Source organism: Monopterus albus, unplaced genomic scaffold (assembly GCF_001952655.1).
Source record: "Monopterus albus unplaced genomic scaffold, M_albus_1.0 scaffold13.1, whole genome shotgun sequence".
Taxonomy (NCBI): Eukaryota; Metazoa; Chordata; class Actinopteri; order Synbranchiformes; family Synbranchidae; genus Monopterus; species Monopterus albus.
The window spans coordinates 1,113,931-1,126,819 of NW_018127893.1; the positions used below are offsets into that span (position 1 = coordinate 1,113,931).

Consider the following 12,889-nt stretch of genomic DNA (forward strand, 5'->3'; position numbering starts at 1 on the left):
GTTGGGGGGGGGGGGGGTTAAGAATGAAAAAGAAGATGGTGTGAAAAGACTGGTCAGGAAAAATGTGATGAATGTGGCATCCCAAATCAGCTCATCGCTCGCACTCAACACCGGCTGCCTGATGGCTTTTTATAGCCAACTCCTCTTCTGTGGATCATTAACTGCTTCCACAGGTTTGGCACAGCCTAACGAGAGTTTGTTAAGAGAAGATAGTAAATCAGCTAGATGGTAGTTTGAGTAACTTTTAGTTAGGAAAAACTATATTTAATATTTGTCTTCCTGCCATCGCTGCCTGAATGACAAGTAATTAATTGCTTTTTCGTGACTCTCCCTTGCTATTTAAGAATTACAGCTGGAGTATGGTGCATGTACTGTACATCAATAACTTGTCTGCAGCATGTGTGTATTTTCATACATTATTCACACACTGAGATACTGAATATGCTATTCATATAATACTCTGTTTTCCCCAATCTCATCTTCAGCAACCATTCCAGGATGTTGACAAGGTAAACTAATTTTCATGGTGAATTAGGCTTAACAATAAGTGGCACAGTCTGTGTTACAGCATTTGCATAACCATAATTTTCCCAACACCAGAGGAACCTTATTGCTTACAAGCCTGAAAAATTTGCACATTTGCAGTTCAGCACAACTTTTTAGACTTTTCAAAATTACTTTTAAGTCTTTATTTGATTGCATATGGCTACATTAAAAAGCCAGTCCCAGTGAATCATTTAGGTTATAAACCATGACATCTACTAAGGATATATTAGCCATTTTGTCTTCATTTCACTTTTAACAATACATTTTAAAACCGAGTGGTTGAATCAACAAAGTAGTCGCTGGATATAATAGTCTCCCTTTATCTCTTAGGGCCTGCTGTATTTTAATAGTAAACTGAAGATGCTGGAGAGAAGGCAACAGCAAGTGAAGGAATTAAGAGCAAAGCATGAAGTATTGATGGAGGAGCTGGAAGACACCAAGGCTCGGCTGATGATGGATCCCAGCAAGTGGATAGGAGAGTGTAAGTAACTGCTATAGAGTTCTTTAGTGTTAGGCCATGTCCAATCTTTAAAGGGGAAAGCTGGTAACAAACCATTTAACCAAACCTCAATGTCCCTTTTTCAACAGTTGAGGTAGACCAGAATTTGGATAAAGAGTCTCCAGAGTACCTAGAAGCCTTGGCACAGGCCACAGAGGAGCTGGAGTTCTGTGTCAATCTCTGCAAGTCCCGTGTCATGATGGTGACCTGCTTTGACATCAGCATGCCCACATGTGGCACTCAGGAGGGATTGCGTGAAGTTGAAGTCTGAGGGCAAAAAGCAAGTCGAGGTGAAGAAATGAGGAAGAGACAAGGAAGAAGGATGGTGAAATGTAGCAAGCCGGTTTACAGATACAGCTGGAATGAAGAACAACAAGAGACAGAGATGAGAGTGGATGTTTGCATGAACAATAGAAATCTTAACCACCTAGCTGCCTCGTTGTCTAGGACATGGTTTTAATGGCAGAGAAGTGAAATGTGAGCACAAATGCGGTTGCCTGTGTGGCACGGCAGTGGCCATCACTTATTCAAGAGTCAATGAACAACACCTGGAAGTGCCTTTTTTTATTGTTTTTGTTTTGAGTCATTATTTTTCATATGGTGTGGGTATCTTAAGCATACCCAAGCAAACCCTGAACATATTGCTTTTAAGAAAAATATTTTATATTGCATTGTATAGTGTATTTATATGATTATGTGCTGTGTACAAATATCGTTTTAAGGGGAAAAAAATAAAGAGGGAAAGAAAAGAAAAAAGCAATAAGCTAATGTTATTGCGCTCCCAGACTTTGCCTTTTCTCTTGTTTCAAACCTCAGTCGACATTTTATCCATATTCATTCAGCCTCTTGCGCCTTATTTTAACTCTGTAGTTTTCTAGATTTTAAAACTGGACTCTAATATCTCATCAAGGACTACATTTGCTGTTGTCACTCGTTGCCTGCCAGCTGGTCTGTGAAAGCTTGCAGGGTTGAGTGAAAAATTTCCCCCCCCCTCCAGTTGCCTTGATCAAAATGGGTCTCAGTGGATGCACAAAGGTAGAGCATCAGTTATGTTAGGGGATGGGGGGCTTACTTAAGCTGTGCTTGCCCATGTTTATCTCACTGAAAATGAGAGATTAAGCCAAAACATATCAATCAGAGGGACATTATTGTGGATAGTGAGTCAGCCATTTTCTCTGGTGCCTCAGTATGTGGTTATTTGACCCTGAGAGACTTAACTTTTCCTACACTGGCCTGTGTGGATATCATGATGGATGGTTGCACTGATAGCAGTGCTCATCAATGAGCCTAATTTCTCTCCAAATAGGCCTGGACTGGGGGCTCTGAGACAAAGAGGCACAGGTACAGTACTTTTTCAGCGCAACCAAGCCTCAGCTCTATGCATTCCAATACATTTACTGCAACTACTGCAAGAACCTCAATCCTGACTTAAGGGCAACAACACAGTTTGGTGTCTTACGTCCCCTACTCTTCTTTTTTTTTAAAGGCAAATGAACAAAGTTGATCAATTGTTTCAAACCAAGACACAAGATTTGTTTCCTGTGAAAAAGAAGAAATGATCACGGCATTGTTAAGCAATCATTATGTCAGTTCTTTGTAGCTGCCAGAATGTGCTTATTATGAATCAAACAGCCAGCACAGCGAGAACAAAGATGATCAGTGGAAATCATAAAGACAAACAAACCTGGATTTTGGTATGCTCGATTTCTATATCTATGACAAACATGATTTTGTTTTTCTTTTCTTTTACAAAGATGTACTCTCTCAGGCCCTCTCTGAAGATGCTGCACGAGATTTTTAAAATCATTTTTAAGAATGATTTCTACTCCATTTTTACCATTCAGATTTTTTACAATAACTTCAGTTTTCACTAATGCGGGGTATGGCTCATAAATTAAATAACTATTACCAAACCAAGACCTTTTTTCAAGAAATTATTATATGTAAGGCCATATTTCATATCAAAACCCATATTTTCGAATATCTTTGTTTTTGTATAGGACTTTCCAACCCTTTGTATAAATGTATGATATGGCAGCTTGTGTTTTACAGTACCTGTGAATAAAATGTTTCTTCTTACTTGTGATTCAGAGTGGATTGTTGTCCCTGAGTTCTGATATTCAAGGGATTGCTTTGTTTCCACCCTACTGCACCGAAGAACAGGCGAATTGTAGTTATAGTTTACAACAGTAGGCCATGTAAGGGTGACCTTTAGGATGACATGACTACATCAAGTTAAAAATCAGTCATATGGCTGTGTCTCTAAATCTTCAGTTGTCTTGGGACATTAAGTTTTGTTTGTGCGTCAACTAATTTGCGCAGGCCGCTCTTTCCATAAATAATACGCACTGTTTCGTTTACTTTCTTCCCAGGAAGTAGCTGTAAAAACGGATACTGCTCACAGCGTCGCTTGTGGGTTTTTCGGAGTAATGGAGCCATTATTTCAGACAGGAAGTGTCGCAGTTGAGTTTTGAAAGTTCAGCATTTCAACACACCAACATAATTCCTCTCACCACCACTGTATCGCGTTAGCTTCAGAAACAAGGTAGGTAAAGGTCAGTCAGATATTGGTTATTGATTAGGTTGAACTGACGCAATAGCGTGTTTACACAGTATAATGGTAGACTGGCTTTGGCTATATGTTGCATATAAGAATTGATAAAACCGATTTTTAACGTGGGCGTCTGTCTAATCAGCGAAATTAATTGAAAACAGGTGTGCGCTTGTACTGACTATTGAAGCGTTCAGTTTATATAAAACTTGTCCGTTGAAGACAATTGGACTGCTTCACCAGGTGTAGGCACTAGTAGGTTGGCGTTTTATCACCACGACAATTTCCTGTTTCTTGAACAATGGATATATTATGTAGCCATTTTAAACATCAGACCAATTGACACATGACACAATGGGTTTTTTGGTTTATATAAAAACATACTGTAACATTGGCTGGGTTGAAGAAGGAGCTGAGGAACAGCTAGCATTGTTCTGCGCTCTTGCAAGTCGTGTTTTCATTGCGCACACTGAGCGTACTCGGTAGGGGTTTGTGATAGCCCAAATTTTGGTATCGATACGATACCAGGTAAATACAGGGCCAGTATTTGCCGATATCGATACTTTTTCACCTAGAAAAACAGCTTATCTACTTTTGTGTAGGGCGGAGCAATAGGTCATAATTTACGAAGTAAATGGAATATGCAAATTATGCACATTTGGATGAAAATTAGAATTTTCGTGATCTTTGAATGATTTTGTGATTTTTCAATTTTCAATTAGTTGATCATGATTATGATCATAATAAAGCAGGATAAAGATTTTAGGCAAATAAATGTTTTTAACTAATTCAAAATGTTTTAAATTTTACTTTTTCAGTTAAGATTTTTTGTTCAGTTTTTTGTTCAGAAACAATATAACTATATAAATATAACAATATCAATATAAAATATGATAAAAAATGTGCTTGCATTACAAACAATTGTTTGTGAAAAATAAAGTCAATAGTGCAAATAACTAAACAAAAGCAAAAACTACTACTGGTTCTCATTCACGACCTCTGACTGAGGTCCCCTTTTGGGCCCTGTGCCCATGTTGAGAACTACAGATTTATAGGTTTTTGTTCAGAAACAATAACATGTTTACATTTTTCCCTTTTATTGCACTTCTTCTCTGAGTTACTAACTGTCCTGCCCTGTAAAATAGCTCCAAAGAAACTCATCTTCCCCTCTGCCATCATGCAGCCAGCAGAGCGTTGTTGAGCCATAACTGCACACCGACAACAACTCGCAGCATAGCGGGAGAGAGGCAAAGTGAGCATGAGCAAAGTGAGAGGAGTTGTGTTTGCATCACCACTATGGTGTAGCGGGAGTTGTGTACTGAATGTAGAGAAAAGAAACTTAAGTATCAATCTCATCACGCAAGTATTGATCAATACCCTTACCAACATTGGTATCGATACTATTGATACTTTAGATCGATCCACCCACCAACATTACTCAGTCGCGCTAAACCTACAACTTATGGGGGATCCCGCCAAGTGTCTGTCCGCCCCTAATGTTACAATACCATCTCTAATACAGTCTCCCAAACATGCTGTTTTGAGAATAAAAGTTTAATTAATCTCTGTCACAATTACCTTTTGCGGTTTAGTCCTGTCTTGAAACAGGTCCAATCTGGGGCATGCTCCTGTTAATGCAAACTCAGTTGTCTCTGCAAACTTGAATCAGCAATAGCAAATGGACAAATTTGTCAAAACGATGAATTTGATATATGGTAAGTCAGATGAAAAGAGAGTGCCAGTCCAGAGTGGTTAATTACTCTAGTAGCAGGAGGGCCTTCTGCTCAGTGTGATGCCCTGTTGAATCATATACTCTAGATGTATGTAGACTTAAACCTGCTGTGCAATAAGCTCTTGCCTCCTCCCTGTTATTCTGTTTTGATTAAAAGCACAAGAGGTTGATTTGGCTGACTGGCACGGACAGCTGGTCACTGTATTTCAAGTTACATTCTTAAGATGATTTCTGCTTTCAGTTTACTGTACAGGAAAATCTAATCAAATGTGCTACTATGCATGATTGTGACAACTATAAATGTAGAGAACAGTTTCTTTTATATTTAGTATTCAGTTCAACTTCAGCCTGTAGTGATGTGGTAGACGGTTAAAACCTTTTGTCAAATCACTCGAGAGCCTGTCAGCCCAGACTGTACCTCGCGGCTCTGAGGAAGTCGGCGTCTGAGTGGAAACAGTTGGCCTGGGCTGCTGCTGAGCACAGACAGCCCTGTGTATCCCAGCCGACTTTGCCTCAGGGCTCTTATCATTAGCAGAGAGCTGGGTGTTGTATGAGAATAGAAATGAGTTCATTGAAAAGTCAGGAATCACCCCATCTCCTCACCCCAACCCAGTACTGACCCTGTGCACTGGAACTATACATGCTTCTCTTTGGAGGAGGTTTTATTCAGAATCAGCCCCAATTCACTCTAATTCTCAGTCTATTTGATATCACTACCTTTCTTCATGTCTTATGTCTTTGTTTCCATTATCGTCTTGTTACATTGCAGTTTCAGAACTGTGCAAAGTGGTCTCTCATTTCAGACTTCAAAATCAGAGTACTTATAACTTACAGTAGTTCTCTTTTTCCACTACATTACACTTTAAAGGACCTTAAAAGACACTTAAATTCTGCAAATGCCAATCCAAATCTCTCAGACAATTGCATATGTTTCTTCCTTTCTTTGGTATTTTGCCACTTTTCCATTTTCCATCCATCCCTATTAGGCTGCCTGCATTTACCCAGGGCATTGTTAGTGGTAATAGTTGCTCAGTTTTGGATTTACAGCTTTGCAGTCCCAAAGACTGTTCTGACTAAGCCAAGCCTGCTCTTTGAAGAAGACCCATAAACCTGACCAAATGCTGCCACTTATTATCAGTAATTAAGACAAGCTGGTGTGGAGAAAAGTCTTTAAATTATCAGAGGCTAAGCAAGAAGTACGCCTCACTCACTTTCCCCGGTCGTGCTTTAGGGGGGTCGTAACTATTGACATGTTCATCCCCAAAACAGATTGCATGCGTTGGGAGTTTTGAGCCAAGATAGAAACCTTTAAGAGGTATAGTCCTGAAGGCTTCCCCCATATGTACTGTAAATTCTTTCAGGATGAGTGACCGTACAACTCCAACGACATTCCACTAAGCTGAGATAACGCTACAGGCAGTAAATCAAACCAACATAATCCATGAGGTGAAAGTGAATTATCCTTGCTTATTGTGTGTTTTTTAGAAAGACATCAGGGGCAAGAGAATGAGCAAGCATTGCCATGATACGTTGTAATAATGTGGACGATGTAGGACTAATCATTTTTTATATCGGTACAAATTGTATTGCCATTACTGAACTACCTGACTCTGTAGCAAGCCTATTTGGTTTGGACAGTAATGAGGAGCAGGTTATGGGTCATGAGTTTAAAAAGCTTGTTGTTTGTTGACTTGGGAGGCGGCAAGGTGATGAAGGTGCACACACACCCACATGGTCTCTGATGCTGTCTGACAGTAAAGTGGTCAATTTATTATGTCATTTTCTCTCTCGTTGCAGAGACTGACCAGAATTCACCACAGTATGTGATTCCAAATGCTAGTTATTCATGCAACAGTCACTGGGTTATCATGTTTGGTCAGTTCACGATGTACTGACCTTGTTGCAGAATGATAAGGAGAAGCACTTTTTCCATCACATGCACTGACCTTGTTCTAGTCCTTTGGTTCAGATTGCTTGTAGATAACCACTGATTTACATAAAGGCTTTTTTAGAAACACGGCTTTAAAATGCTTGTAGAATACTGATGTGAGTAGTTAATGCGCAATGAATATTCATGATTTAAGAAAAAAAGGTTCTCCACCATCGAGCAGAAAAGAAAGACTGTGATTACACTGGCTGTCAGGTAGGTTGCAGTAGACTCAGTTAGGTTAATGGCGTTCTCTATGCACATCTTTTTATTTTATTTTAAAGGTTTCCACTCTTAAAGATCTACAAATTGCTCTCTGGAGATCTTAGCCATAAAAAACTGCATCATATCCATAGAAGAAGCAAAATAATTTACTTCCAGAAAAAGCGCTCACTGAGAGATCGCTGTTAATTTCACAGTAAAATTGAATAGCCTGCCATTCCATCAGTTTGTGCTCTGTTAACAGATGGGCAGGTGTAATGAAAAAGACTTTTTAATTGACTGTCTGAAGATGTTTTTTATAACCAACAGACCACTTCATGTTTATGTTTCAGTGGCCACTAGGTAGGCTCTTAGCTGGCTCCCAGCATCAACCATCTAGTAGTGGACAGCTGAGCCCGGGTTACAGGGTGGCTCTCCACTGCGCTGAGCCGACACATAGCCCAAGGACTCCGGCAAAAAGCTTGTGCTGATGCATCTTTATTATATTAATCTGCTTTGTGCTTGTATGGGTATCAGAGGTCAGCCTATCAGACTGCACATGAAGTTATGTAATCTTGTTCAGCTAGATCAGACAGGACATGATGGTGCTAATGGTGTTATGCAGGCTAAATGGAAGTAATCAACCACACTGACATGTAAGTGTCTTACTCACTGCAGTCACTTATATTTAAATAAAATCTTACTTGAAAGGACATTTATATGTTTTTAAATAAAATTCTTTCACCACCTCTTAATACACCCACTTGAGACATCCTATAAATGGTTCTTCAGTCATTAAACATCAAACACTATTGTGTACATACTTCAAAAACAGCAGGTGAATACAACAAATGGGATGATAAGTGATGTAGCTACAACTGTAATTTCTTTCTGTGTGGTAATCGCTTGCAGCTTTAAGGAGACTTTATCGACTTTATTTTCTATACACTTAAAAAGGATGTAGAATGTACTGACAAGCTTGTTTCACATTAAGTCGTACTCTCTGGACTTGAATCATATTACTAATGTGAATAGAATACTCTGCATTTTTATTTGCAAACCAGAAATACAAGAACTTGCAGCATACTGAGCTTGTACTGGCATTGCTTGTATATATGTTGATAGTTCTGCCCATTCCCTTTGTATTTTACATTTACTATAGTTTGCCCAGTTGTGATACCATTTATATTGCAATCACAGTTTACATGTTTACCATGACTTGAAACTATCATGGCCAAACCTCTGGGCTAACCCACCAATCAGACAAAGCCTGGTTCTTTCTGTCGTGCTTTCATCTGCTCCTCACTCACACGTTTTGATTATGTGTGCTGTTTTCATTTTCACATGTAGATGATGATTATAGCTGTGAAGCATTTTTTTCCTTCCTCACACATTTCCAGTGCAGCAGTAAGGGCCCCTTCATTGTCAGTGCTGAGGCACCGTGCATTGTCTCACCAGAAGGTTTCCGATGCAGCACAGCGGTGACAGCCCGAACGCTGTCTTTGTGTTCCCTCTCTGTCTCCCAGATTAGAGCTTGATTGGTGCAGGTTGCTGACAGGAGGCTGTCAGCAGTTGTGATGTCTGAAGTGGAATCTGTGCAAGTGAAGAGGTTAATTACACAACATTTAAGACCCTTCTTTGCCTCATCATTCATACTGTAGCCAATCATGTCCTAGACACTCGCTAATCAAACGTGGGCTGGCAGCTCTGTGCCATGGCAACAGTTGCCGTGATGGTGCCTTGTCTGGCAGGGTGTGCACGTCCTGCTGTTTGCCTATTTGAGTGGGTTGGCAGGCTCGTACAATCCCCCATCTCTTTCACTGCTATTCATTCATAGCCAAAAGAACGTGAAAAATAAATGTGTTGTCTGAATTAGTGATAGATGGGATCATTGTGTCCAGTTTATGCTTCATTAAAATTGTCAGTCATGTAAAAATAGAAACCATTTGTCTACTGTCTACAGCTCCAATTAATAATATGGCAGAATACTATTTTGCTATTTAGAAAGGCTGCACAAGGTATATATGTTTAACATTTTGGCCTGTGTGTGTGTGTGTGTGTGTGTGTGTGTGTATGAGTATGTATGTATACATTTATGTATGTGTGCAGTATGCAAAATGTACCTGAATACACTCCAGTTTCTGATCGACAGCCAAAGGTTTCCCAACTTTTTGACACTTGTCGCATTCTAAGATCTATAAAGTACATAAATTTTATATCGTACTCCTTGATGTTGCTACTCTTTGTTGTTGCTATGTCTTGTCTACTACCACGATGTCTGGTAGGTTGACCAGTAGCTTCCTGTCTGTCTGGCTCTGGAAGTCCCACACGATCTTAGCCCTGTTTATTCTCCACGATCATCTGAGAACTCTCCCATCTGGACTTGGGAGGGTCTCGCTTATACTCGGCACAGATGTTTCTGTACACAGTGTCAGCCACTTGGTTGTGCCGTTCAGTGTATGCTCTTCCTGCCTGAATTTTACATCTTGCCACTATGTGTTGAACTGCCTCTGTATAGTTATATATGCAGCAGGTATTATACAGTGCCTTGCGAAAGTATTCGGCCCCCTTGAACTTTGCGACCTTTTGCCACATTTCAGGCTTCAAACATAAAGATATAAAACTGTAATTTTTTGTGAAGAATCAACAACAAGTGGGACACAATCATGAAGTGGAACGAAATTTATTGGATATTTCAAACTTTTTTAACAAATAAAAAACTGAAAAATTGGGCGTGAAAAATTATTCAGCCCCTTTACTTTCAGTGCAGCAAACTCTCTCCAGAAGTTCAGTGAGGATCTCTGAATGATCCAATGTTGACCTAAATGACTAATGATGATAAATAGAATCCACCTGTGTGTAATCAAGTCTCCGTATAAATGCACCTGCACTGTGATAGTCTCAGAGGTCTGTTTAAAGCGCAGAGAGCATCATGAAGAACAAGGAACACACCAGGCAGGTCCGAGATACTGTTGTGGAGAAGTTTAAAGCCGGATTTGGATACAAAAAGATTTCCCAAGCTTTAAACATCCCAAGGAGCACTGTGCAAGTGATAATATTGAAATGGAAGGAGTATCAGACCACTGCAAATCTACCAAGACCTGGCCGTCCCTCTAAACTTTCAGCTCATACAAGGAGAAGACTGATCAGAGATGCAGCCAAGAGGCCCATGATCACTCTGGATGAACTGCAGAGATCTACAGCTGAGGTGGGAGACTCTGTCCATAGGACAACAATCAGTCGTATACTGCACAAATCTGGCCTTTATGGAAGAGTGGCAAGAAGAAAGCCATTTCTTAAAGATATCCATAAAAAGTGTCGTTTAAAGTTTGCCACAAGCCACCTGGGAGACACACCAAACATGTGGAAGAAGGTGCTCTGGTCAGATGAAACCAAAATCGAACTTTTTGGCAACAATGCAAAACGTTATGTTTGGCGTAAAAGCAACACAGCTCATCACCCTGAACACACCATCCCCACTGTCAAACATGGTGGTGGCAGCATCATGGTTTGGGGCTGCTTTTCTTCAGCAGGGACAGGGAAGATGGTTAAAATTGATGGGAAGATGGATGGAGCCAAATACAGGACCATTCTGGATGGAAACCTGATGGAGTCTGCAAAAGACCTGAGACTGGGATGGAGATTTGTCTTCCAACAAGACAATGATCCAAAACATAAAGCAAAATCTACAATGGAATGGTTCACAAATAAACATATCCAGGTGTTAGAATGGCCAAGTCAAAGTCCAGACCTGAATCCAATCGAGAATCTGTGGAAAGAACTGAAAACTGCTGTTCACAAACGCTCTCTATCCAACCTCACTGAGCTCGAGCTGTTTTGCAAGGCGGAATGGGCAAAAATTTCAGTCTCTTGATGTGCAAAACTGATAGAGACATACCCCAAGTGACTTACAGCTGTAATCGCAGCAAAAGGTGGCGCTACAAAGTATTAACTTAAGGGGGCTGAATAATTTTGCACGGCCAATTTTTCAGTTTTTTATTTGTTAGAAAAGTTTGAAATATCCAATAAATTTTGTTCCACTTCATGATTGTGTCCCACTTGTTGTTGATTCTTCACAAAAAATTACAGTTTTATATCTTTATGTTTGAAGCCTGAAATGTGGCAAAAGGTCGCAAAGTTCAAGGGGGCCGAATACTTTCGCAAGGCACTGTATATGTACCTGTTGTTTATCCAGCTTTAGAAATCTGAACCATTTCCAAATCACTAATGATACTTACATCGTTCTATGCAGCCATCTCACTCTCACTCTCACCCAGCTGTGTGTTTTGTTTTTGCCCTGAACATGTCAGTTAACTCCAATGCTGTATTCTAATAGGTGTGCAGACTGTTGATGCAAATATAGATTAGATCCATTTATCGAAAATTACTCACTTTAATCAGTACTATTGTAGGATTATTTTTGTAATATCTATTAAAGTTGTTTTATTACCCAGCCCTATCATTATGCTTTCCAAATGTCTTATATGAAATGATTATACCTTTTAATTGCAAGCCTCTTTTCCAAAGAAATCTGTTCAAATATATTAAAAATAAAGCCCTAAGTGGAGCATAGAATGAACCATAATGTCCTTGACAATGCTTAGCCTTTTGCTTTTCTAAATAAAGCAACAAGACATTGTTCAAAAAAAGGAGCAGTGAAATTATTACTTGTTCCAACTTCCCCAAGGTAATGTTCATCGTGTTTTAATATATGTTGTTCCATAGCAACTGGGATGAAATGATTTTATTGATTTTACTCAGCAGCAAATTAGGCCTCACCCTGGAGTGTCCATGCGATTCGCTCTGTGCTGCCTCCACTGCACTATGAACAGCCTTCGCCAGATATTTCCTCCTCCTCTTTAATTACCACTGGTTACCTGAATGGCGTGGCACACAGAGAGCTGCCCTTGTAATTAGCTGTCAGCTGTTTTAAGGCACAGCTCATTGATTAGGTCATGATTGCTAATAGGACGTGAAATTTTGGTGCCTTCTCTATTGATATAGTCGACAACAAATGGAGGTTTTAAATCAGCACCAGACCTCAGTGTTAAGTACTTGAATAGGTGAATGTGTAGTAACGGGGTTTTAGAGTCACACTGAAGTTTTGAACCCATTTAGTGCTCATCGTTTCACCTGAATCAACCACGCACCATAATGAATAAAGTCTGATTTTAACAATGGGCTCAATTAAGTTGAAAACATGGGGATTTTGATTTGCCCATGAATTTAAGAGCTATTTACTAATCTTGCTGAGTTATAGTATACCTATAATCCCTGTCATACCAGTATGTTGCAGTGATGGGCTCCCAGTTGATTGACAGAGAGCTTTTAGGTTTGATATTGTGTCTTACTGCCCAGAAGTAGTTACTGTATCTGCAGACTACAGAGTTGCACCTTTTGGTCTGGCTTTGCATTTTGGAGTGATGTGGTGTG

The 12,889-nt window shown here is 39.8% G+C and overlaps 2 protein-coding genes across 12 annotated transcripts in view; both read left to right on the plus strand.

Moving 5' to 3' along the window:
- kif26ab (kinesin family member 26Ab) overlaps positions 1 to 3,091 on the plus strand; it is a 73,293-nt gene extending 70,202 nt beyond the window's left edge. For 4 of the 6 annotated variants that reach the window (XM_020590975.1, XM_020590976.1, XM_020590978.1 and 1 more), the window contains 3 exons: positions 486 to 509; positions 877 to 1,027; positions 1,135 to 3,091. In XM_020590975.1, coding sequence (XP_020446631.1) covers positions 486 to 509; positions 877 to 1,027; positions 1,135 to 1,316 — 357 coding nt within the window. In that variant the 3' untranslated portion in view covers positions 1,317 to 3,091. The remainder of the gene's footprint in view (positions 1 to 485; positions 510 to 876; positions 1,028 to 1,134) is intronic. The other 2 variants (XM_020590977.1, XM_020590980.1) reach the window with 1 other exon arrangement.
- Positions 3,092 to 3,526: 435 nt separating this feature from the next.
- cunh14orf180 (chromosome unknown C14orf180 homolog) overlaps positions 3,527 to 12,889 on the plus strand; it is a 137,202-nt gene continuing 127,839 nt past the window's right edge. For all 6 annotated transcript variants that reach the window (XM_020591183.1, XM_020591182.1, XM_020591187.1 and 3 more), the window contains exon 1: positions 3,527 to 3,590. The gene's annotated coding sequence lies outside the window, so the exon portion shown is untranslated. The remainder of the gene's footprint in view (positions 3,591 to 12,889) is intronic.